This window comes from Bombyx mandarina, chromosome 18, assembly GCF_030267445.1.
Source record: "Bombyx mandarina strain Sakado chromosome 18, ASM3026744v2".
Classification (NCBI taxonomy): domain Eukaryota; kingdom Metazoa; phylum Arthropoda; class Insecta; order Lepidoptera; family Bombycidae; genus Bombyx; species Bombyx mandarina.
This window is the reverse complement of record NC_143224.1, coordinates 3,764,930-3,789,709: the sequence shown is the minus strand read 5'-3', so window position 1 is coordinate 3,789,709 and position 24,780 is coordinate 3,764,930. Positions and strand designations below refer to the sequence as shown.

The following is a 24,780-nucleotide window of genomic DNA, read 5'->3' as shown; positions in this document are numbered from 1 at the left end:
CAATATCAGACCGTAGACGTTTTGAATCGAACCACAATAAATGTAAATAGAAAAAATTTTTTTGTATATTTTTGCCTTAATTATTTCGGGGTTATCCGTGGTGAATTAACAACTATCCTAATAGAAATAGTATGGATTCTTAATTCTGCGCAATTTATATTTAATTTTTGTAGATAGTCTTATGAGGAATATGAAATTATTTCTAGTCTTAGTATCATCACGGAACCTCCTGCAAACAAGAGTATTTTTTTGGTCATCCAATTTAACTATCATAATAATAAAGGATGATTAAATTTTCTACCATTTTCTAAATATAAAAAAGATAATGTTACCAACTTCACAAAAAAAAATTTCTATGTTTACATACAATGAAGAAGGGTTTCCTTATTACTACATATATTTATTACGCACAATATCTTTTCATATTTGTTACACAAAATTACAATTCGAGAGTAATAAGAACGAATAATATTGTAAAAGTTATCTACATGCTAATTATTTGTGTCAAATCCAAAGACGTTGTCAATACATATAATATATTTATTTTAATTCTACATACAGAAATAAAGTTTTGTAAGTATTACATCAAACATAATAATATATTGAAGTATATTTTAGAAGTAAATTACTTTGTTGTGTGTAAATGAATAGACAAATAATAAAAAAATGGGAAAAGCTAAATGCTAAATGAAACGGCAACTAAATAGTTGTAGGAATAAGTTAGTTATGTCATAATAATTTATTTAGAGGCAGGAATATCGAAAACGTAGACAGTTACAAATTTGAATGCAAAAGAAATCGAATGTCCTAATAATGGACCCTCTAGTGTGGACTACACTTTTCAGCCACAAGAGCATTTCCTTCTTCACACGAGAAGTCCTTAGCGGCCCTGAACCACGGTAACTACGTCTTCACGTCACGTTTTCTAACAACGAAATAGGCTGTTGATAAAAAATAATAGACTTACAAACAATAACAAATTTTCTATTTGACCATAGACTAAACAAAATTTTTTTTCTTCAAATGTAACTGTCTAGTTTTGTAATTTGACCAATCCGCTTTCAAAGGCCAATTGGTGCTGAGTGTGACCCACAATTTTAGTTTTTAAACCAATTGAAGGGACTTTTCGTTCAACTAAGGTTTCCATCACAGATAATAAATAATATACATACTGATTTTTGATCATATAAATACGAAATTTAAAAATATGACAGTTATGGTATAAAAACTAAAGTTGGGTGTTGCCATGTAGTGGAGCGTAGTCCGCTATGTAGTAAATAAAATTATATTTGGATCGCACTTTTTGCACAACACGTAACTGTTTATATAATATTACATGTTATATGTAGGATTGTGTATATTTTACAGGAAAAAAAAACTAAGATTTCTTTATTCATTCAACTTTTATCGTCTTTTGATAATAAGAGCATCATACTATTTATTTATGTGATTAGTTCCACTTTTAATTTTTCATTAAAATTCTTTTTGGTTTTTAAGTTTATCAACCTCCTGTTTTAGGCCTAAAGTGAACATTTTGTATAAGGCAATTTACAACCATTCTTTTGTTTGACGATGCGGGAATAAACGTATTAAAGAATTTTTGTGTATCATTGTAATTAGAAGGTTCTTATGACCTCTGATGATGAGTTCCCAAAAAAACAGAAACTTTTTTACTGGTGGTAGGGCGTCTTGTAAGACCGCAAGGGTGGGTACCACCACCCGGCCTATTTCTGCCGTGAAGCAGTAATGCGTAATGTCTATGGGCTCCGGTAACCACTTAACACCAGGTGGCCGTGAGCTCGTCCACCCACCTACGCAATAGATAAATAAAAACAGCAAAATAACTGGAACAAACTTTTATTCATTTAAACAACTAATAATAATAAGTGGTCATCCATAAATTACGTCACACGTTAAAGGAGGAGAGAATATCACCCGAAAGTCAGATTTTGTGAAACGGGGCAAAAGTTTTGTGACGTCACGTGTTAAAATTTAAAATACTAACTAAATTAGTCGTTTGGTTTCTCTGTTACCTGAAATATTTGACTTTATGAAGAGTTTATTAAATATTAATTACCAAAAATGAGAAACAAAATATTTTTTGTTATTATTTTTAAATACATGCATGAGATTGAAAATTGTGTGACGTCACATCCTAAGGGTGGGCATTTAAAAATGTGACAAAGACGAGGGGAGGGTTCAAAAGTCCTAAGTTCCTGTGACGTAAGTTATAAATGGCCTTTAGGGGCTAAAAAAAATTGTCTAAACAATTGAATAGTTTTTTTTTTAATACAACAATTTCACTAATTTTAACAACAATTAAAACTTGCTTATCCTAGTCAGAGGCGGTGAAGACAAACTCTTCTAACTTGACATCCAAGGCCTTTAATATTGCTTCTGTGTCATAAGGGACAGCTGAAAAAAAAATCAAGTCCATGTTTTTTTTTTACATTACATTATTTGGATACAGAATTTCATTGTTAAAACATTTTAAATCGTTCGCTCGAACGGACCAATGACAGTCAAAATGAAATACAACCGAATTCAAGAACATCCTTGGTACTGAGTTAAATGACAAATAATAAAATTTTAACAAAAGACAATCGATTTCGCCATAATAAAATGAGAATATTATTATTATTATCAACGTAGTCAACTAGACAGTTATATATCGAGGGCTGAAAAGCTATTTGGCTTAAGCGACATTATTTTAACTCTACATTGAAAGCTTAAAGAGAAGTAATAAAGAGATAGAGTGAGATAAAAAATATCATGACTAAAAACTTCTTTAGCTATTTGAATGGGGTAAACATAATTAAAGTTAGCATCATCGAATTGTTGATGCTAATAACAAATATAACGGACCTTTAATTAGAAAGATAAATAACGCGTATTAAGCTTAAACACCCCACCCCCCGATTTTTCACACCTCGATATGTATTATCAAGGGTAACTAAAAAGCTACTGGTCAAATATTGATAAAATTGGAATGGAGCCACGTGAAAAGCAGGAGCCGCCAAATAGCAAATCACCGAAATCAGTTCACCCCGAAACAAAGTTCTGAACTAACCACACATAAAATAGACTCGAATTGAGAAAGACTTCTTTTTTTGAAGCTGGTTAAAAAGTTATTAATTCCACTTACGAATTGTAATCCATTGGGTTGAATCGTAACCAGAATCGATTCTAGATGCCATGATGCATTCTCGGAGCGCCAGGGTTATACCGTGAGCAGTACATATACCCATTTCTCCACATGCTGAAATTTAAGAACACTATTTCTATGTGCTTGAGAGTAGGTATGTAGAATTTTAAAAACCCGAATCGCCCTAACGACAACTTCAAAATAAGCTTCCACATCTACATATTGTGTGTTCGGAACATTTGGACCGTCGATTTATATTAACTATGCGCCGATTCACTTTAGAAAAACTGCCGATCCAATATTCCGCTTCCCCCAAAAATACTACAGCAACTTCTTTTTATTTTTAAGTCGGCTTTCAGTCACTAGTTAGGCTATCTAAATGATAAGGCGCTCGGTGTACTCGTAAGAAGCGATCCTACTGTGCCAGTTTTCGAATCCCACAGGCATGTATAATTTTTTATATGAAATATGTATATACTTAACACAAGTTTCCATAGTCTAGAGCCCATAGACATCTACAACGTAAATGCGCTACCCACCTTGAGATATAAGTTCTAAGGTCTCAGTATAGTTACAACGGCTGCCCCACCCTTCAAGCCGAAACGCATTACTGCTTCACGGCAGAAATAGGCGTGGCGGTGGTACCTACCCGTGCGGACTCACAAGAGGTCCTACCACCAGTAATATGTTCACGAAAGGCTTCGACGGTGAACGAAAAACAACGTAAATATTAGACTCGCACAAGTACCTAATACTTAGCGTAATTATTATAGACCTAAAAATAGACTTAAGATTACCCATTGTTTAAATGGGTATTCTAAATATAATTAAAAGATAAGTATATTAGAAAATGCACAAATTAAAGTCATTGTTAATGAATTAAATGCAAATAAACGTTAATCGAACTTGTTTCAGCGCATTTTAAATAGTTTAAATGTAGATTTATGTTTAAATTTAAAAACCCAATCCCTGAGTGTTATTTTATTTAAAAAAATAAAACAATGTCAAGTTCTGGTGGTTTACTGGTGGTAGTGAGTCCGCACCGGTAGGTACCGCCACCCTGCCTATTTCTGCCGTGAAGCAGTAATGCGTTTCGGTTTGAAGGGCGGGGCAGCCGTTGTAACTGTACTGAGAACTTAGAACTTATATCTCAAGTAGGGTGGCGCATTTACGTTGTAGATGTCTATGCGCTCCAGTAACCACTTAACAACAGGTGGGCTGTGAGCTCGTCCAACCAACTAAGCAATAAAAAAAAATCGTTGAAATTTTTGTTAAAGATCCGAGCAGAGCCGGAGCGGGCTAAATATAATTAAATAAAAATATAATCCAAACTCACTTTTAGCTCCCAATACACCCTTTGTATTTTTCTGGTTGTGTCTCAGTTTCACATTGTAAACAATAGGTATGTCCTGGCAGAGAGGAACGTGGTACATCAGCGATCTATTCGTCAGTAGTTTGCCTGTTGCCTTGTCATACACTAGCTTTTCGCACGTGAAGTATCCCACACCTTGAATGAAGGCTCCTTCGACCTAATAAAAATGTGTTTTTTAATAGAAGTAAATATTTAAATATTAAAACTCAGTGGGCTGTGTCTATGGGTTAATTCACTCGTCGAGCCCTTCGTCGCAAGCGGCGGGTTCGACGAGGACGGTGACCGGCTATATTAGTATAGATGACAACGCATTTGCAATCTCCTCCGTTTTCGAACATATAGTGACGTCGGAATCGAATAGATCCCTCTAATTAAAGCTTACCTGACCGATGTCAACAGCAGGATTCACACTCATTCCAACATCCTCCAATAAATCTACTCTCAACATTTGAAACCTCCCCGTCAACACGTCCAACTGTATTTCGACAATCGATACAGCAAACGCACTGTATCCACTAAGAGATTCATCCTTATCGCTCATCATATAGCAGGACGTCAATTCTATTCCTTCTTCAGCAGCTGATTTCACGATATCCAACCACGTGGCTTGTGGCTTGCGCGACTTAACTGGAGCAAATCTTTTATCAAACGTTTCGCATATCTTTAAAATGCAGTAGCAAATGCTTTCTGTTGTGATACTCGATCCAGAGAAGACATCATTCGCAGCAACGAATGAGTAGTGCGAGATAACTTTGATAACGTCCAAAGGAATACCTAAGGCGTTGGCGCAAACTTGGGCGGCCTTCGTATTTGCCCCTTGACCCATTTCTATTCCTCCTGTCGTTATCGTAACTGTTCCGTCCATGCGATAAATAGAGATCATTACAGTAAAATTTCCGTAATAGATTACAGGGAATTCCATCACGTTGATCTTTATAGCACGCTTGACCCAGCGATTGTCTTTATTGAATTGCTGGATGTCGGCACAACGTTTATCATAATCAACATCTTGTTTCAAAGTTTCTATCATTTCTGGAATGTCAGTGTTATTTGCTTTCATGTTAGCTAGACGAACTGAGATTGCATCTTTTTTAACCGCAAACGCTATGTGCTCCATTATGTGTTCTATGCAGGCGATTCCTTCGCAAGCACCTGTGCAGACAAGAATTTATAAAGGAAACGGAATATTAACGGTTTGATTTAGAAGTATTATGCTCGACAAAAGAAGTATCCTACCATAAGCATCATCATGGAGTTGCGTTCGAGGTGGTTTCGGTTAATGAAATTTTAAGCACATGTGCTCTACATGTGGCCCTGTCTCATTTACTTTGTGATGTATACATACACGTGCTCTAAAAAAATCGGTCCGTGGCTGCTAGATTCGAACACGGGGATAATCGCATTGATCGATATGAGTGCACCAGGCGTCTTATCCTATAGGCCACGACCACTGACTAGGATCTTACATAATGATGTAATTATAAACATGGGTAATGACCCATGTTTATAATTTTTTCGCATTGTTCAATTAGGTACATTTTCCTCAAAATAATTAGGTGTCTATCTCTGGGTTTTGAACTCATAGCTAACATAGGTGCGTGTCAATCGATATTAGCTTAGACTGCGACGATTTATAAAACCCAACAGTTCGATACGTCTGCACAATAAAACCACAAAAATTACTTACCGGGTGCCCTAAAGAAAGTATTTGGTGGCAAATCAGTAAGTACTGTAGCGGTATTCAGGGTATAACCCGATATATCGTAACAGTTGCCAAAACTAGAGCTTGTGTAAGATGTGACATTGTCATTGTTACAGCATCCTGCATCCTCAACTATAGTAGCGTTGAGATATTGAATCTTGCCGTCGTCATTCACTCCTACCTAGATCATGAGTTATAATGGTTAATTTTTTATTTACCTATCTCAAAATTCAATCAGCAAGTAATTCCTGTGCTAAACTGTGATTCAGATTGTATTTCGCGAATAACTATAAAGATTTGCAAAGTTAGGAATTTTAAACAAAATATCTTATTGCTTTTATTATTTTTTAATCATTAATATCAATATTATTTTATTAAAGAATAGTGCATTAAATATAAAGATTAAAGATTAGATTTGCATAGTAGTACGTATCGTGATCCTGCACGGGTAGCTACCATCCTGTTTTTCCTGAATTTAGGGAATCATTTAATTGCAACGGGATGTTGTTCTGTAGAACAAAAATAATTTGGAACCAATTTACGAGATGACATTACGTTATTGAATTTAGTATTTCTTACTTCAATAGGTATCATTCTAGCTTAATGAATCATGCAAAACAATACTATAATTAGTGTACTAATCTAACCTCATATTCGCATTGGCAAGGCAATCTCTTTCCTGCAATACTCATATTGGTTTGTAAAGGCAGTATGAATCGACAGGTCCGATTCTGTTTGGACGCTACCAACGCACACGCGGCTGCCACTTGACCGTTTCTAGTAATTTTACCGCCGAACGCACCCCCTACTCTTGGAACTTTTACTACAATTCTGAGAAACGAAAAGAGATTATGAGAAAACAAATGTGGAATTTCATATCAAAAGTATGTTTAGATGAATTGTTTTAAGAGCATTCAAATGCAAGTGGAACGTCCTCAAAAGAATGTTCTAAACTAAAGAAAAAAAATGTGTGGTGTCATGGGACACCGGATAGGAACGAAGTTCCTTATTATAAAAATATTAATTTTAAGTTCTATTCCAGGTATAAAGAAAATAAAACTGGAGGTTTCGCAACAACCCACGGTTATTCGGTAACGTGCGAACTTATTGTGGTACACTTCATTCACGGTTGTTTGCATAAGAGTTAGTGTATTGCGCAAACGAACGCTCTGAGATTGTGGTCAATGAATCATAAAAAAATATGTCATTTTTGGTACGTTATTACAAAGTTAAGTCATACACTGTGTGCATTACTAATAAAAATCTTACGTTACGGATGTTTTTTCCCGGTGAGGGTACCCCTCCGCATCGTCCCATAAAGAACTTCGTTCCAAAATCTTAACTTACTTGCTTTGACCAATATTCAAACATCGGGCTATGGCCGTTTGAGTCATTTCCATCCACTGCGTTGAATCATATACCATAAACATATCGTCAACAGGTTGAACCACACACGTTAGCGGCTCCATATAGTAATGATATTGAGCTTCGATTTCATACACTCCCTTTATGATTTTCGTTACATCCGTGCCTTTGCTTGTTGGCTCCAAAGTTCCTTCTCCTGCTATATATCTTGAACTGTCTTTCTTAGCTTCATCTATGGTAATAACGGGAGCTGATTTTTTTGTATTTTTGTAATCGACGCGTACTTTTTTCGCTACCGCAGCCGCCAATTCCTCGGTTTCAGCCACAACTATAGCTATGGGCTGTCCAAAGTATTTGATATTAGTCGCTAGCGTCTCTTCTTTTTCGGTTTGAAGCTGTAATCCGGGCATTATGAACGTATTCTCACCTGGAATATCTTTAGCTGTGTAAATTGCTAGCACTCCTTCTATTTCCTGAAATTGGTAATTTAATTTCAATGAATAGTATCAAGCAATTTATATATATGCCTGTTTTAGTCGTCGTCTTGGGTTGAATTATAATGTCTTTCCAAACACAAATGGAGACAAAGAAAGTTTTTATTTAAGACGAACACAATATATAGAAAGAAGGAGAAAGTACACAAGAAATAGATAGTCCAAGCAACACAAGCGGTACACGAAACAAAAAGCAAAAATTATAAAAGGCGTAGAACAGAAAAGATAATACGGGATGCGCGCTCGCCAGTCAGATTTCGACTGGTGGCGGTGGATCGGTAAAAATGCGACGACAGGTTCGTCTATGCACCGATGTACTAGCGAAATATTATCGCCGCCGCTATACTGCAGTTATCGCCCGACTTTGCTTGTGAATTTTATTTTGTTTAGTGTAAATAATGTTTTGTATGATTGTGTGATAAATGAATGTGTTGAAATAAAATAAAGTATGTATGTGTTGTTGTGTAGTGTAATTATAATAAAATATTATAAAATAAATAAATACATGTGAGTCACCCACATCACTCCCCTCCGGAGACCGTGCCTACGGGCGATAATAATCAGGAAAGTGTACTCTCCTGCCTGATCGTGTTGTTCTTACTGGGAGGTGTTGGTGTGGTGGAGTGGGTGGTGTATCTGGTGTATCTGGTGCAGTGGGTGGTGTATCTGGTGGAGATGTGTGACTTAAGGTCGTGCCGGTGTCATTGCATAGTATATATGCCGGCTTAAGGCGATCTATACTTACCGTCACAGCTTTGTTTTTGACAAGAATAGAAAAATATTTATCGCCTCTTTTAAGTACTTCGTGTGGTCCTGTATAGGTAGGTTGAAGTGAGCCACGTAACAAGTCTTCTCGGAGGAATACATGACTACAAGTGGCGAGGTCTTTAAAAACGAATGTTTTTTGTGTCGAATGGTGTTGAGGAGGGACTGGGCGTATCTTCTCTGCAAAGGACCTCATACGAGCTAAGAAGTCGGTAACGTCGGTAGTGTGGTGTGTGATATTATGGCCGAAGAATTCACCAGGTAGGCGAAGAGGTTCACCGTATACCAGCTCTGCCGATGACGTTTGGAGGTCTTCCTTGAAAGCAGTCCTTATACCAAGAAGGACGAGTGGCAAGGTCTCAGTACACAGTTGCCCAGGCCGTTCGTCCCACGAGAGATGCGTCAGAAGGTATTTCAGTGCCTTCATTCACTCAGCCACCCTGGTCCCAACGCCTCAGCCAAACTCGTTGCACAACGATTCGTTTGGCCACTAATGCGGAAAAATTGCCGTGAATGGTCTAAGGCATGTTTGAATTGCCAGCGCTCGAAGGTCACAAGACACGTCACCGCCCCTGTGGGCACGTCGGGGTCACTAAACTTTAGTCGTCTTGTTAGGAGTTCTTAGTGGTGGGCAGTGTTAGAACTCATGTTTTAAGGAGGATTTACGTTGAGGAGCATTTACGTTGTTTATGCCCAAGCAATAAATATATACATTTATATTATATACTAGCTGACCCGGCAGACTTCGTAGTGCCTCAATCGATAAATAAAAGACACATCAAGGGGACACATCAAAGGAAAAACAAAATTGTTTGTTTTTATATAATTCCGAGCTTTTTTATATTTTCTCACCTTTTAAACCTTCCCTGGACTTCCACGAATAATTCAAGACCAAAATTAGCCAAATCGGTCCAGCCGTTCTCGAGTTTTAACGAGACTAACGAACAGCAATTCATTTTTATATATATATATATAGATTAATTGAACTAATTTAATTGTAATTGTAGCTTGATAGTACTCTGATAACTTAAGGCGCTATTCCAGCTACAAGCAGACGGGAGCCCGTTCAATGTGTTGAAATAAAATAAAGTATGTATGTGTTGTTGTGTAGTGTAATTATAATAAAATATTATAAAATAAATAAATACATGTGAGTCACCCACACCTGTTAAGGCCATTTATATGATTCGACTATGTTCGAATAAATATTTTTAAAAACAAGCCCATATTATCTAATTACCTAGAGTATAAAATAAAAACAATTTAACCATGCCAGTCTACTTCAATCTTTTAATACATACAGAATACATTTTTTATTTTCTTTGAAAAGACTCACCAAGATTTCGTTTTCATAAATTCTATCAACTTCTCCACTGTGGACGGTGGAAAGCACAAAAGCTCCGTAAACATCGCTCTTCTGCGGAGGAAGGTCATTGGCATATCGAGCTTCTCCAGAACATTGTATCAATGCTTCTAATTTAGGAACAGGTTGATTCAAGGGATACAAAGAGGAATCAGTCACATAGTCTTGTGTTGCTTCGGATACTGGCCTTGTGAATATATTCGCTCCAGATCTATAAATAGGCTCTGTAGAGGTGGTAGGGCAGATACTTAACATAAACTGAAACAAATGCTTAACTTAAATAATAGTAAAGTTTTTTTTCTTTTTATTGCTTAGGTTGGTGGACGAGCTCACAGTCCACCTGGTGTTAAGTGGTTACCGGAGCCCATAGACATCTACGACGTAAATGCGCCACCCAGCTTGAGATATAAGTTCTAAGGTTCCAAGTATAGTTACTAATAGTTATAGCGCACCAACGAAATGGTGAAAATTCTAAGAGAGGTGGGCAATAAATACTTTCAGCATAGAAGAAAAGGTCAAGAGACTAAACTCTCCAACGAGACCCTGCTATTGATGAAACAGCGAAGGGAAACTGCAGATGCTACTCCGTCAGATAGAAAAACTATAAACACTAAAATCAGAAAGCTGATTAGGCGTGACCTTCGCCAATTCAACACAATAAAGATTAAAGAGGCTATACAACAAAACAAAGGCTCCAAAGTGACAACAACTAGGCCGAAGCCATCTGACAAAGCTCAAAACTGCCGATGGAAGAATTGTTGAATCAAGATCAGAAGTCCTCACTGAAGTGGAGAGCTACTATCGTAGTCTTTATGCCTCATAGGCTCCCAAGCCCTTTGCCCACCCAGAGAATGATCACCGAGCCCCCTTAGTCCGCCACTATACGGAAGACATACCCGACTTCAGTATAGAGGAAATAAGGGCTGCTTTGGAACAGCTTAGAAATAACAGAGCTACAGGGGATGACGGAATCAGTACAGAATTGTTGAAGGCAAGTGGTACACCAGTTCTCAACCAATTATGCACAACGTTCGACACTGTCATTCAAAAAACTACTACACCGGGAGCCTGGAGCAAGGGTACTGTCATTATTTTCTTTAAGAAGGGTGACCGTGCTCTGCTCAAGAACTACAGGCCTATTTCACTTCTTGGCCATATTTATAAGCTGTTCTCGAGAGTCCTTACAAATCGCTTAGCCTCTAAACTTGACGAGTTCCAACCTCCGGAGCAGGCTGGGTTTCGCAAAGGCTATAGTATGGTAGACCACATCCACACGCTGAGACAGGTTATTCAGAAGACTGAAGAATACAATCGTCCTCGGTGTCTCGCATTTGTGGACTGCGAAAAAGCCTTCGACTCGGTAATAGTCGAATCCGCGGTACTCGAAGTTGTGTCTGAATAACCTTTTTTTTCTATTCTATTCTATCAGCCCATGGACGTCCACTGTTGGACATAGGCCTCCCCCAAGCCTCGCCACAAAGACCGGTCCTGCGCTGCCTGCATCCAGCGGATCCCCGCGAACCTCAATAGGTCGTCGGCCCACCTTGTGGGAGGCCTACCCACGCTACGTCTCCCAGTACGCGGTTGCCACTCAAGAACCTTCTGGTCCCAACGGCCATCTGTTCCGCGAGCAATGTGTCCTGCCCACTGCCACTTCAGTGTCGCAATCCTTATCTAGACCAAATTATTCAGCTAGGCAGGGCCAACTTTGAGAAGGAAGCTGATAGGCGCATACAGTTGGGCTGCGTATGGAAAACTCCGTCATGTCTTGAACTCAGCAATCCCGCAATGCTTAAAAACAAAAGTCTTCAACGCTTGCGTGCTGCCGGTCATGACATATGGCGCCGAAACATGGACATTGAACGTAGGTCTAGTCTGTAAGTTCAAAGTCACTCAGCGTGCTATGGAAAGGTGTATGCTCGGAGTTTCTTTGATGGATCGACTCAGAAATGAGGAAATCCGTCAAAGAACCAAAGTAACCGACATAGCCCTAAAGATTAGCAAGCTGAAATGGCAATGGGCCGAACATACGTGTCGCAGAACCGATGGCCGATGGAGCAGACGTGTTCTGGACTGGAGACCGCGTACCGGTAAGCGCAGCGTTGGGCGTCCCCCTGCCCGTTGGACCGATGACTTGCGGCGATATGCTGGGAGAGATTGAATGCGGAAGGCGGAGGATCGTTCATTGTGGCGGACAATGGGAGAGGCCTACATCCAGCAGTGGTTAGATACCGGCTGATGATGATGAGCTATAGTTACTAATTTTAACTTTAAAAAAAATATGTAATAATTAGTAAAGGGACAAATATCCTACAAAATATAAATTATAGTTGCGCAAATCATCCTGAAAACAAAAGCTTCGAGTGGAAAGGCAATATTTAAATAATTCTTAAATTACTTAACAGATATTCGGAGATAATTGAAAGCAATTTAATTGGTTTTAATCCAGGCCTCATATTTAGTACCTTATAAAACAGTCCAAGTGCCAACTTCTTCCTACAATCGGGCGTCGCTTCAGGTGGGTTATCTGAAGGCACCAATTCTCCGTCTAGAGCTTTGATAGCTCCTTGCAATGTTTCATTGCTAAATGGACATTTTCCTGTCAGATATTCTTCGGTGTGAAGAGCGTGAACGAATGTTGAGCTTATGTTCCCATACACAATAGATGCTTTTTGAACATTGTTTTTCGAATCCAGCTTCATTAAGAAAGCAGCATTGACTATAGCCAGTGCGTTTTGACTTCGGGGCATTATCTAGAAAACAAAACCTTGTACATTTAATTAAGTTTTGAAAAACAAAAATTCTAAAGTATACAAACAAAGAAAAACAAGCGTGTTAGTCCAGTAATGGTTCAAGTCAACTTTAAGACAGAGTGCTTTATTGGAAAAGACAAAAAGACTAAAGAATTAGCATTAGAATCATATATAGTTAGTGCTTCATTTGTTAGATACTACTTCTGTAGCTCAATCACAAATTTATATATCAGCTAAAAATTCTAAAGTACCTTGTAACTTTTAAACAGATGTGTTGTTTTGTTAAGTGGGGGAAGCATGAAATTAACAATAACAATTCCCTGCATATCATGGTGCAAGAATTCCTCCAATCTCAGAGTATATGTGTTACCCTTGCTATTTTCTGAAAATCAAAATTAATCATAAAATGTTTAATATCGAACACATTCTCAGTCAGCTTAACTAAAATTAAATAATATGTCTATATTTCAGAGCACGGGCGTCTAATGCCGGACTTAAAAAACAAATTACAGATTATTAAATGATAAATTGTTAACTAAAATTTACTACTCGTGATAAATTTTGTTCGCTAATGTTGAACGGAAATGGAATTCTATTGAAGACAAAAATATTAATGAGATTGGTTTATATTATATGAGGAAGGTTTGTTATACGTTCTAAACTATTATTGAATGCAACATTGCTGAAAGATAGAAATGAACGGTTAAGAAAGATTAACTAGCTGCATTTCGCAGTCGGATTTTACTTACGAACTGTCATCTCTGCTCCTAAGCATTCAAACAGTAGGAAGACATCGGATCGATACTGGGGATACGCACGTTTGTACATTAAGTTACCTGCTAAAGATGCGATCTGTAAGAGTAGGAATTCAAACGTGTAACACTTCAATAATTAGAACTCTGGCATTTTCAACTTTGTTAACAAACTATAGAAGGAATCCTACAAAAACTTAAAACCTGAATCGCGCTAACGATAATTTCAAATAAGGGCGTTCTTCTAGACGGTTAGTGATTGCATTTTTTAACGGTAAACCTTATCCCTGAGTTTCGTGGTTAATTAAATTTCTCAAGCTTTCTCCGAACCTCCAGTATTCTTTTTCTAGACCTAGGTCTTGAATTATAGGCAAATTCATACACTCGACAAATTTCATCTCAAATGTCTGCGAGATCATGAAAATCAGAAGACCTGACTGCGTCAGAAACATAATGTTTTTTTTTTATTGTTTAGATGGATGGACGAGCTCACAGACTCACGGCCCACCGGCTGTTAAGTGGTTACTGGAGCCAATAGACATCTACGACGTAAATGCGCCACCCACCTTGCGATGTCAGTTCTAAGGTCCCAGTATAGTTACAACGGCTACCCCGCCCTTCAAACCGAAACGTATTACTGCTTCACGGCAGAAATAGGCATGGTGGTGGTACCTGCCCGCGCGGACTCAGAAGAGGTCCTACCACCAATGTCCTGAAGCAAGCAGAGACACTGACATGTATCTGATAAAGCGACAGCTGTGGTGGTACGGCCATGTGTTTCGAATGTCAGAAAGTAGAATGGCGAAGCCCATCCTCTATTCAGAACTCCAGTACGGTAAGCGAAAACGCGGTAGCCGGTACCTAAAGTACAGGAACGCTCTGAAAAGGGGCCCACCCACTGAACGACTCCCCTGCACTCTTACACCCGACGTCCGATCTCCGTCCGGGGGTCAGAACCCGGTCAGAGTAGGGAACCTGCCTCAACATTCAAACCGAAACGCATTACTGCTTCACGGCAGAAATAGGTAGGTTAGTGGTAAATACAGTCGCCGAGGCCAAAATCAGACGACATCATCATCATGAAATTTAAGAAATCTTGCATTAATCTACGGCCGTCCGTTCATTGAGCAAAATGCTCGTTGAAATATTTTACCTTGCCATCAGATAATAATAACAAAAGCATTTCAAATTACGCCTGAAGAAAAACAAGTATTGGATTGATAACGGTATTAAATGTATTTTTATAGTTCAAGTTTTGTAATTGATGTCATAAAAAAAATTACAAAACAACGAGTCAGGATTACTTTGAAATAAAGCGCCTGTCCCCGCAACAATAAGGTATAAAATAACAATCTACTCACCTTTCTTACGGGTATATGTGCGATTAATTCAAAATGCTTGACGACTTCATCCAAATATTCAAAGTCAGACTCAGTTTTAGATATTTCGGTGAAAATGGTAATGCAATCTTCAAGCGACACGTTCGCACCAAGAATTAGGTTTTGATCGATTTTGAAAGTCTTAAGTGCCATCACGTCACTAATATCTATTAGAACTCTTTCGTATTCAAATGTTTCTACAATACCTAAAGCAGACAGGAAATTTCGTGAATGATATTAAATAGGCATTTAATTGACACAGGTGGCTTGAAATTCGATTCGGTGCTCGATGATTGCAAAAGGAATAACACATAAAACTATCTCTAAAATATTTTATTATTCCTTTGAATATTGTATTAACTATAAAATTACTATATAGTTATATGTATGTAAGTTATACATACATATCGACGCTTGAAAGGCAAACGTGACTAAGCGACAATAACTGCTTTATACATAAATGATAGGCAATAATCATATTCGATGCACAAAAAATATATATTTGTAGGTCTATTAAAATAATTTCAATCCTACAGCTAGATTCGTTAAAATAGATTTTTTTTCAGGTATTTCAACTTTAAATTAGTCTACTGGAAAGTTCACGCATTGTCGCTTAGTCACGTTTGCCTTTCAAGCGTCGATATATATTTACACTTATGTATTTTGTGAATGTATTTGTAATCTATATATATAAAAATGAATTGCTGTTCGTTAGTCTCGCTAAAACTCGAGAACGGCTGGACCGATTTGGCTAATTTTGGTCTTAAATTATTTGTGGAAGTCCAGAGAAGGTTTAAAAGGTACATAAATGTGAAAATGCTCAGAATTAAATCAAAATAACAATTTTGTTTGTCCTTTGATGTGTCCCCCATCGGACGGATTCCTTTTGTCTTTTATTTATCGATTGAGGCACTACGAAGTCTGAAGGGGCAGCTAGTTTAATATAAATTTCAATGCTAGGTACATTATTTACTCTGCACTATCTTTGGTTGACCGGTAGAGAATGCCTTAGTCCACCAATGTCCGCCAATGTAAATTTTACATTTAATAAATAAATAAAACTTGACCAGAGAATTTTACCTTTTCCCGTATTTCCATCTACAAGCATATAAGAATCCACGCCCTCTCTATTCAAAATATCAAAAATATCAACGATTTCGTATACTTTATAAAATTTGTACTTTCCAAAGTCCAATTCAATCTTCGTGACACTCCCAGAATCTTCTAGTAGACTCCAATCGCTACAATCACTCTTAACAGAACATTTTCTTTGACATTTTTTGGCGCAGATACTAATTTCTTCTATATCTTTAAGTCTCTGACTTAATTTGGGTGGAGCATCAATGGCGAACGATTTGATTATCTCGAGAATTGGACGGAATCCAGTACAGCGGCATGTGTTGCACCCAAAAGACTTTTCTAGTTGCGCCATTGTGAGATTCTTGTCTTTTAAGCTGAAATATGGCAACGTCAAAATATGGGTGATTTAAATTATTGTCTTATATAAGATTAAAACTTAAAATTTTACAATTTAAAAAAGTCACTATACACTGGTTTCAATCGTTTTTCAGGGCATTAATAGAAAATAAGCTATTTCGTAGAGTAGAAGACACAAATTGATTGTAATAAAAAGCTTAGTCTAAGTTATGGAGGGTAAAGGTAAGGAGAACCATCTCAGTATATTAAAAAGGGCCCACGGGAGGGCAGCAAATTAAGATGGCGTCATAATAGCAAGTAGAAAGATTTAAAAAACAGCGTCATAAATTACCACACTTCTGGTATGTTCCGATTTGCACTGCGAGCACTGTAAAGTGTCACATCAAATTAGTATACTGCGAAGTCGTTACTTTACAGTGCAGTATACTGTCATCGACCTTGCCATGGCGGTGTTCTTATTTCAGCAAAAAAATCTTGTTTATATTTAGTTATATTTGAAAATAGAATATTTAAGTTATTGTCAGTTGAATTAATCGCTAAAAGTAAGTATACTTTTTAGTAAAAGAAAATGTTATTTTTCAAGCAATTTAATGTATAATTAAATAATAATGTAACTTAATAACCGTAATGTTGAAATGATGCACGGCAAAAGTGATGAAATCATGTATTTCCTTAAGTTACTGCGACTGTATACTGTCAGTCCTTAACGTAACAAATATCTCCGCAGTAAGACCCCTGAACAGTGCTGGCAGTGTAAATTGGAACCTAGCCTTCACTGCAATCTAGCACACTTCACTCAGTTTAAAACTTCTATATTCATACTATTTCCTCTTGCTACACTAGCGTTAATTCGGTGAGTTTTCGAACTATAATATGCTTTTTATGACACTTTTTCAACTTGTCCCCTATACAAGATGGTGCTCCTTACCTCTACCCTCCATAGTCAAGTCAATCTTCCGGGTCTATCTTCGGCGGAGGTCAAATGTTCGGCCGATAGTTTCAGGGGGGATCGCTTAGTGGGTGGCTACAGTAGTCCCACATATATCGGGCACTCCGCGACGGGTGGATGTCGTGCGGAGATTCGGTACCGGGCCCAAAAAAGTAGTTAGTATGCATATAGCATTTATTCATAATAAAAAATCACCTATTTAAGTGCATAATCCACCCGGGTGTGCAATACCCACACTGGGTTCCGTGTAAAGCAGCGGTAAGCTTCTGAATATCACTGTACCCGTCCAATCTATTACCAGTGCTTTCGATTGTCCTTATATCCCAACCGTGACACGAAAATACAAGCACGAGACACTGCAAGAAAAAAAGAAATAGAACGGTCCAGATTATTGTAACTTATTCAAAAAGTTTGTAATTTTCATGTACATATTTAAAACATGTGTATAGGAGACAACGTCTGTCGGATCTGCTACTTTTACAATGAATAAGTTAATTTTAATAATAACGATATAGTTATAATAGTAAATTTTATCTTTTACCTTAACATATTTACAATAGTTTATTAAGCGAAGCTATAGTTGCTGTACTTAATTAAAATGTAAAAGAAAATTGTAAAGGATGTACTCAATTAAATTTTCTTTAATTTAAACTTCATTACAAAATATCACTATTTTTTATAGGTCTCATAACTCCATAATTGTTTTTTTTCTGTTTGAGTATCTAAGTACATATGCAAACATATTATTATTGTTGTTAACATGCATAAAAAGGTAATTAATTAGCTCACCGAATTTACGGAAAATGTTTCGGTCTTTCCACTGGGATACCGTTTGGCTCGTACTGTGACGATGCAAGCACCGCAGCCTCCTTCACGACACATCGCTTTAGTCCCGGTCAGACCACACACGTATCTGATGTACGCATTTAGCGACATATATCGAGGGATACTCTCGTCCACTATTAGGAAAATTAGTAATTAATTAAAATAATTGTCAAAAATATTCTTGTTTTTTTTTTAATTGCCCTTGTAGGAAGACGGGCATACGGCCCAACTGGTGGTGAGTGGTTACCGTGGTTACCATGGACTTTAGGAATGCCAGAGGCAAAGCCAAGCCGCTGCCTACCGTTAAGCACTCTCCACAAGCCTCGTTTGAAGAAGGAAAAGTCATTGCGCTCGGAAAACATCGTGGAGAGGAGCTCATTCCAAAGCCGGATGGTACGTGGCAAAAAGATATTTGGAAACGTACTGTGGATGAACGCAGTGGCTCCAGGTAGTATGGATGAACTCTACTCCGGTGGCGGGCGGTGCGATGGTAAAAGCAAGACGATGGAATCATCTCAAATAATTCTTCAGAGCACTCCCCATGGAATTATTATAATTTTTACCTGCCCATTTTGTGTATTTTTAATTATTGGTTATTATTATTTATGATAACTTGTATATGTCGGCGCAAATATGACTATTTACCTACTGATCATCAACTAATTACTCTGTGATAAGAAATTGATGTTAAACAGTTCCTTTTATTGTAATTTCAATACTTTAAAACGTGTTTGAAAAACGTGTAAACCCGCTCACGTGTTTGAAAAACGTGTAAACACGCTCACGTGTTTAAAACGTGTCAACACGCTCACGGGTACGAAGCCCCATAAATACGACCGTGCTGTCTAGCACTGATAGATTCGTGTCCGAGCCGTTGTACTGTACGGATATCTCTGTAACGTTGTTATGCTTCTCGTGCAATATACGAAGTTTTCGTGAAGTTCTCGTGAAGTTTTGTTTCGGAAACCCAAACATGAGTCATTCGTCAACAAATTAATGACCGTGACGTCGCAAGGCTGACGTCACACTTTTTACAAACATTACGGACGTCCCTACTCCGTCATATACTATTTGACTAATATTTTATTTACTAAAACAGAAATGCTAAGAATTATAATAAACATACTTTTGTACAATGAATGAGCGTATTATTGACAGTTGCTAACAATAAGCGTAATAAGTTTTATCACAATTAGATCGATGGCTTAGGAACACATAGAGAACAAAAATGTAAAGAAACATTCATTTTTGTTTACATGTGTCGATGTACTGTCAATAACATAGATTATAATCTAATAATATCACTTAATATATTTGATTTCAATAATACGCTCCACTGTCACCCATATGGGACTGGTCAAAGTGAGACTTAGAATTCATGTTTTAAGGTGGGTAGCAGCATTTTTGATGTTAATGTCTATGGGCCTCGATAACCATTTAACACCAGATTGGTCATAAGTTCATCCACCTATCTAAACAAGAAAAAACATAGATGGAGAGCCTTTTTTATTTCTTTATTGCTCGTGTAAGCAGACGAACATACGGCCCACCTGATGGTAAGTGGTTACCGTCGCCCATGGACTTCAGCAATGCCAGGGGCAGAGCCAAGTCGCTGTCTAACAAATACACCCGCCTGTCGGCATGTAACAAAACTTAATAAGTTTAGCCGTCTTCTTATACGACCGCGACGGGGCAACACAAAGAGGCCGTCGCCCAAAACACGTTTTATCGGATTCGCCGGATTCACTCTCGGTGCTTTTAGGCCTCTCAAGCACCGGTCACCGTCCTCATCAAGCTCGTCGATTACGACGAAGGGTTCGACGAGCGAAGTAGGCCATAAACACAGCCCACTGAGCTTCTCGCCGGACCTTTCACTGGATCACGTTTCCGATCCGATGGTAGACTCTGCGGAGCACTGCTCTTGCCAGGGCCAGTGTTAGCAACACTTCCGGTTTGAGTCCCGTGAGCTCACCTACACGTCAAGGCGGAGCTGAAATAGCCTCTTAAGGCCATCAGCATAGGTAGGAGAAAAAAAAAAGATGAAGCGTTTCTTAATTTAAATGTAAAATAGGCTACTAGCGAATAGGTAGCGCAAAATATTCAGCCGTGGAAAAATGGAGAAAGTTAACACAGGTGTTTTTTTTTTTTTTTAACTGGAAAACGTTCGATATTTGCAAAACGTTTTTTTTTTTAAAATAAAACACTATAATGATAAACGCCCTTCATGCGGCCAATGATCGAAGGTGCTGGCGGGTCATTACAAGGAGCAAAATCCTGTCGACATATAATGGTCACGACCCTCAGCAGTGAGGAAACGACGCGAGGAGGATATGATAAACATAGCTTTTCAAATGTTAGCCTTTTTAACTGACTTCAAAGAAGGAAGAGGTTTTTTAACTATACTTTTTTGGTGATTCTTTTTTTTTTAAGATGCATCTCACACGATTCCATTAAAATTTTATCAAGGTCTGACTGGTATTTTGACCGAGTTATTATTTTCAGTGCATATTTTATTAACTTCAATACGACATTAACGATATTCTCATTTTATTACGTTAGAATGAATATTTTTATATTATTGTTACTTTGGACTAGAGTTGCTCAATAGTCCAATTGTATCTAACGGCCGTCTGGTGTGGTCATGGTCACTACACAAGGGGGTCGCGGGTTCGAATCCCGCCAAGGGAAGATTTTTGTATGATAAATATAAAAAAAAATGTCTTTTCCAGGGTTATGGATGTATATTAAATATACGTATGTGTATAATAAAAATCTTACATTTATTTCCGTTATCTGGTACCTGTAACACAAGTTCTTTACGAACTTATCACGGGACCAGTTAACGTGGCGTGATTGTTAGTAAATATTTATTTATTTCTTATTATTTATTATTTATTTATCAAGGTATATTAATTGAGGATAAGATAATGTAACATAATGTTTATTTTTTTGCTGAAGAAACACTACCCGTGACAAGATAAGACCAAGTATCCAAACTTAAAAGTCTGGTAGTACGCTTTTGTTACACGATCTTTTTGTAAAATATTCGAGATAGGAAGACAATTTATAATGCTTCGATCAACTACTACGCCACATGTAGCAAGCGGTGTATTAGAAAAAATATTAAAATTAACATTTTAGACTATTCTAATTTGTTTATCACTTGAATAAACAGATTATATTTTTAGCATCCATATTATCTGGAACCACTGCGTTCATCGACAGTGCGTTTCCAAAGATCTTTTCTGCCACGTACCATTGTTACTGGTGGTAGGACCTCTTGTGAGTCCGCACGGGTAGGTACCACCGCCCCGCTTATTTCTGCCGTGAAGCAGTTTCGGTTTGAAGGGTGGGACAGCCGTTGTGACTATACTGAGACCTTAGAACTATATCTCAAGGTGTGTGGCGCATTTACGTTGTAGATTTCTATGGGCTCCAGTAACCACTTAACACCAGGTGGACTGTGAGCTCGTCCACACATCTAAGCAATAAAAATAAAAAAAACATCCGGCTTTGAAATGAACTCCCCTCCACGGTGTTTCCCGAGCGCTATGACATATGTCCTTCTTCAAACGAGCCTTGTGGAGAGTACTTAACGGTAGGCAGCGGCTTGGCTCTGTCCCTGGCATTGCTGATGTCCATGAGCGACGGTGATCACTTACCATCAGGTGGGCCGTATGCTCGTCTGCCGACAATGGCAATAACAAACCAAAAAAAAAAAAAAAAAAAAAACAAAATAAATTCATAATTCATAAATGCGTTGACATTGAGGTGTTTTACAAAATTATGACAATTTCATATTCCATGCGGGCGTATCGAGTTACACAATAGGCAAATTACCTACTAGCCTTCGCACGTTTTTTTTTATTATGTGATAATATTTTCAACCAATGACATGGTATTAGCAATGATTGTAAGTGAAGGCTTTAAGAGTGGAACATCGGTTATACAAATATAATTGACTCTGAGACGAGACTTGGACCTAATGTCTTAAAGTGGGTGGCGGGATTCACGTCTGTGTGCTCTGGTAACCACTAAACATCAGATGGGCCGTAAACTCGTTAACCAATTAACGTAATGAAAAATAATATATGAAGTTTAAAAAAAAGCGCTCAAATAACAAATCGAAGTAACAAATAATTTCATATTTTTTTTATTTACGAGATAATTTGGTCAGAGTGAATTTATAAAATTATCGAAAACTTTTCAAGTTAATCGGACGTCTCGAAGTCAGTGAGAATGAAGTTCAAAGGTTCTATTACATATAAACAAATATACATACAATACCTAGTTAAAAAATGTGTTCATATCAAAGTGTTTACCTAGAAACTCCCGATTTATTTAAATATATTATATACTGATATCCCAATAAGTATTAGGGTATTAAAAAAAAGAAATAATAAAAAAAAATATTGGTAACGTGCTTACGACCGTCTTCTAGGATAAAACAACTGTATTGTGTAATAAAAATAAAATCCGCAAAATTAATAAATGTACATGCAGGTTATTACGGTATGTCTGTGCCCCGGTAACCACTTAGCATTAGATGGGTGGACATTGAATGTCAGAACTGAGAACTACGTTGTCTTGCTAGCCTAGTCATTAATTATGGTTAACACAGCGAATACAATCAGAAAATTGTTTCAGATTGTATCAGATCATTGATATCAGATATCAGAAAATTGTTTTGGATTGTTTCAATAAAATTGTTTTGGATTGTTTCGCTTATTGAATTGACTTTTATGAAACACATTGTAAAAATAAACTATCAATAAAAATTACGAATTTATTGAAACTTTAAAAGATTCTAAAATTAAAAACAATTGATTACGTGACGTTGCGTTTTTTGCCTGATTTAATAATTCAATTCAATCTTTAGGGCGTCGTTATATAATAATGAACTTGCCTTTGCACAAACTCCCATTAATTGTAAATTCAATTTTCGCCATTGTTATACGTGCGTCGCGATTCTTGCTTGAGTTCAAATGAAGACAATCGACCATCGACTGGCTGCGGAACTTTAAGTATGTACATATATATTCACTGTATTTACTATAAACACGAAAGTAAGTCCAGCTGTCTGCGCAGTTGTCACGGAAATCGACAGTACTGATATTGCTGAAGTTCGGTATGACCTTAAGCCCTTTCTTCTTCTTCCGAGTCGGTATCTACATTTGTGAAGTTCGCGTCTAGTTTGACGCGACGAGGACGGCGCGCTGCTCCCCGAATCCAGAGCAACGCACCAATGTCACCTAATTTTTTTTTCGGCCGGAGTTAAACCTCCTTCTAGATCTACGCGCCTAGGGGGCACGCGGGGTATGTGGGACTGGTCCGCGACTGTGAGACCGCGGGCCCAAGGATGTTTTCAGGACTCTACCCATTAAACGATTCCCCTGCACTCTTCACACACATGAGATAAGGGGCTTGCCGCGGTCAACACTACAACCAGACGGCGCAGCTCACCCCAAGGACGCCCGACCGACGGAGCCTTCGAGACGAATCGAAGGCTCTGAAGCGTCGGACGTGTCGGTACGGCAACCCGTCAGGCTGCCCAGATAGTGCCGCTGGTGTCCCGGAATACCCCGCTGGTGTCCTGGAATACCCCGCTGGACCAGAACCAGCCTGCCGGGTCGGGATGCGATGCACCGCCAACCAGTTGCTCTTTTGTAATTATTTTTTTTATTGCTTAGATGTGTGGACTAGCTCACAGCCCACCTGATGTTAAGTGGTTACTGGAGCCCATAGACATCTACAACGTAAATGCGCCACACACCTTGAGATATAGTTCTAAGGTCTCAGTATAGTCACAACGGCTGCCCCACCCTTCAAACCGAAACGCATTACTGCTTCACTGCAGAAATAGGCGGGGCGGTGGTACCTATACGTGCGGACTCACAAGAGGTCCTACCACCAGTAATTACGCAAATTATAATTTTGCGGGTTTCATTTTTATTACACGATGTTATTCCTTCACCGTGGAAGTCAATCGTGAACATTTGTTGAGTACGTATTTCATTAGAAAAATTTGTACCCGCCTACGGGATTCGAACACCGGTGCATCGCTTCAACACGAATGCACCGGACGTCTTATCCGTTAGGCCACGACGACTTCATAAATCGTCGTGGCCTAACGGCGCGGCGGCTTAAAAATAAATCGAAGATATTTCTCCTTGGCAACGCTCTAGAGTGCTGGTAGCGCGCCGCGCGGCCTCGACTCCCTCAGGTCGCTCGGTGACCTTCAACGGGGGGAAGAAAAGACCTGGATCAGCTGAAGTGATTTTTTTTCTTACCTAAGCTGGTAATCTGGGGAGTTATGATAGCGTAACCGGGCGAGTAGGTGAGCTCACAGGGCTCTAACCGAAGGACATTGGTAACACTAGCCCTAGCCAGAGCAGTGCTTCGCAGAATCTTCCACCGGATCCGCGAAGATCCGGCGAGAAACTCAGCGGTCTTTGTCTGTAGATTAATCTGCTCACCGA

General features: G+C 38.3%; 1 protein-coding gene and 1 long non-coding RNA gene across 2 annotated transcripts in view; one reads left to right on the top strand and one right to left on the bottom strand.

Moving 5' to 3' along the window:
- Nucleotides 1–1,841: 1,841 nt before the first annotated feature.
- LOC114244356 (uncharacterized) lies at nt 1,842–23,365 on the bottom strand. Its single transcript, XM_089734966.1, has 16 exons — nt 23,208–23,365; nt 18,266–18,435; nt 17,672–17,832; nt 16,171–16,544; nt 15,073–15,296; nt 13,709–13,811; nt 13,211–13,341; nt 12,672–12,959; nt 10,180–10,464; nt 7,567–8,057; nt 6,867–7,050; nt 6,205–6,400; nt 4,900–5,669; nt 4,482–4,674; nt 3,146–3,259; nt 1,842–2,415 (listed from the first exon to the last, which is right to left on the bottom strand). Exons 1-16 carry the CDS (start codon nt 23,302–23,304, stop codon nt 2,336–2,338), a joined length of 3,861 nt encoding a protein of 1,286 aa, XP_089591092.1. The 5' UTR covers nt 23,305–23,365; the 3' UTR covers nt 1,842–2,335.
- The window catches only part of LOC149500941 (uncharacterized), a 236,014-nt gene continuing 215,536 nt past the window's right edge, over nt 4,303–24,780 (top strand). The window contains exon 1 of the long non-coding RNA XR_016324633.1: nt 4,303–4,358. This is a non-coding gene — a long non-coding RNA (uncharacterized LOC149500941). The remainder of the gene's footprint in view (nt 4,359–24,780) is intronic.

Bases quoted from the DNA above. Each gene is read 5' to 3' on its own strand.
- LOC114244356 (XM_089734966.1), bottom strand. From the start codon at position 23,304: ATGGTCGATTGTCTTCATTTGAACTCAAGCAAGAATCGCGACGCACGT. The intron at 6,401-6,866 runs GTTAGATTAGTA...CTCATGATCTAG, and splicing joins CTTGCCAATGCGAATATGAG to GTAGGAGTGAATGACGACGG. The intron at 4,675-4,899 runs GTAAGCTTTAAT...CATTTTTATTAG, and splicing joins CTGCTGTTGACATCGGTCAG to GTCGAAGGAGCCTTCATTCA.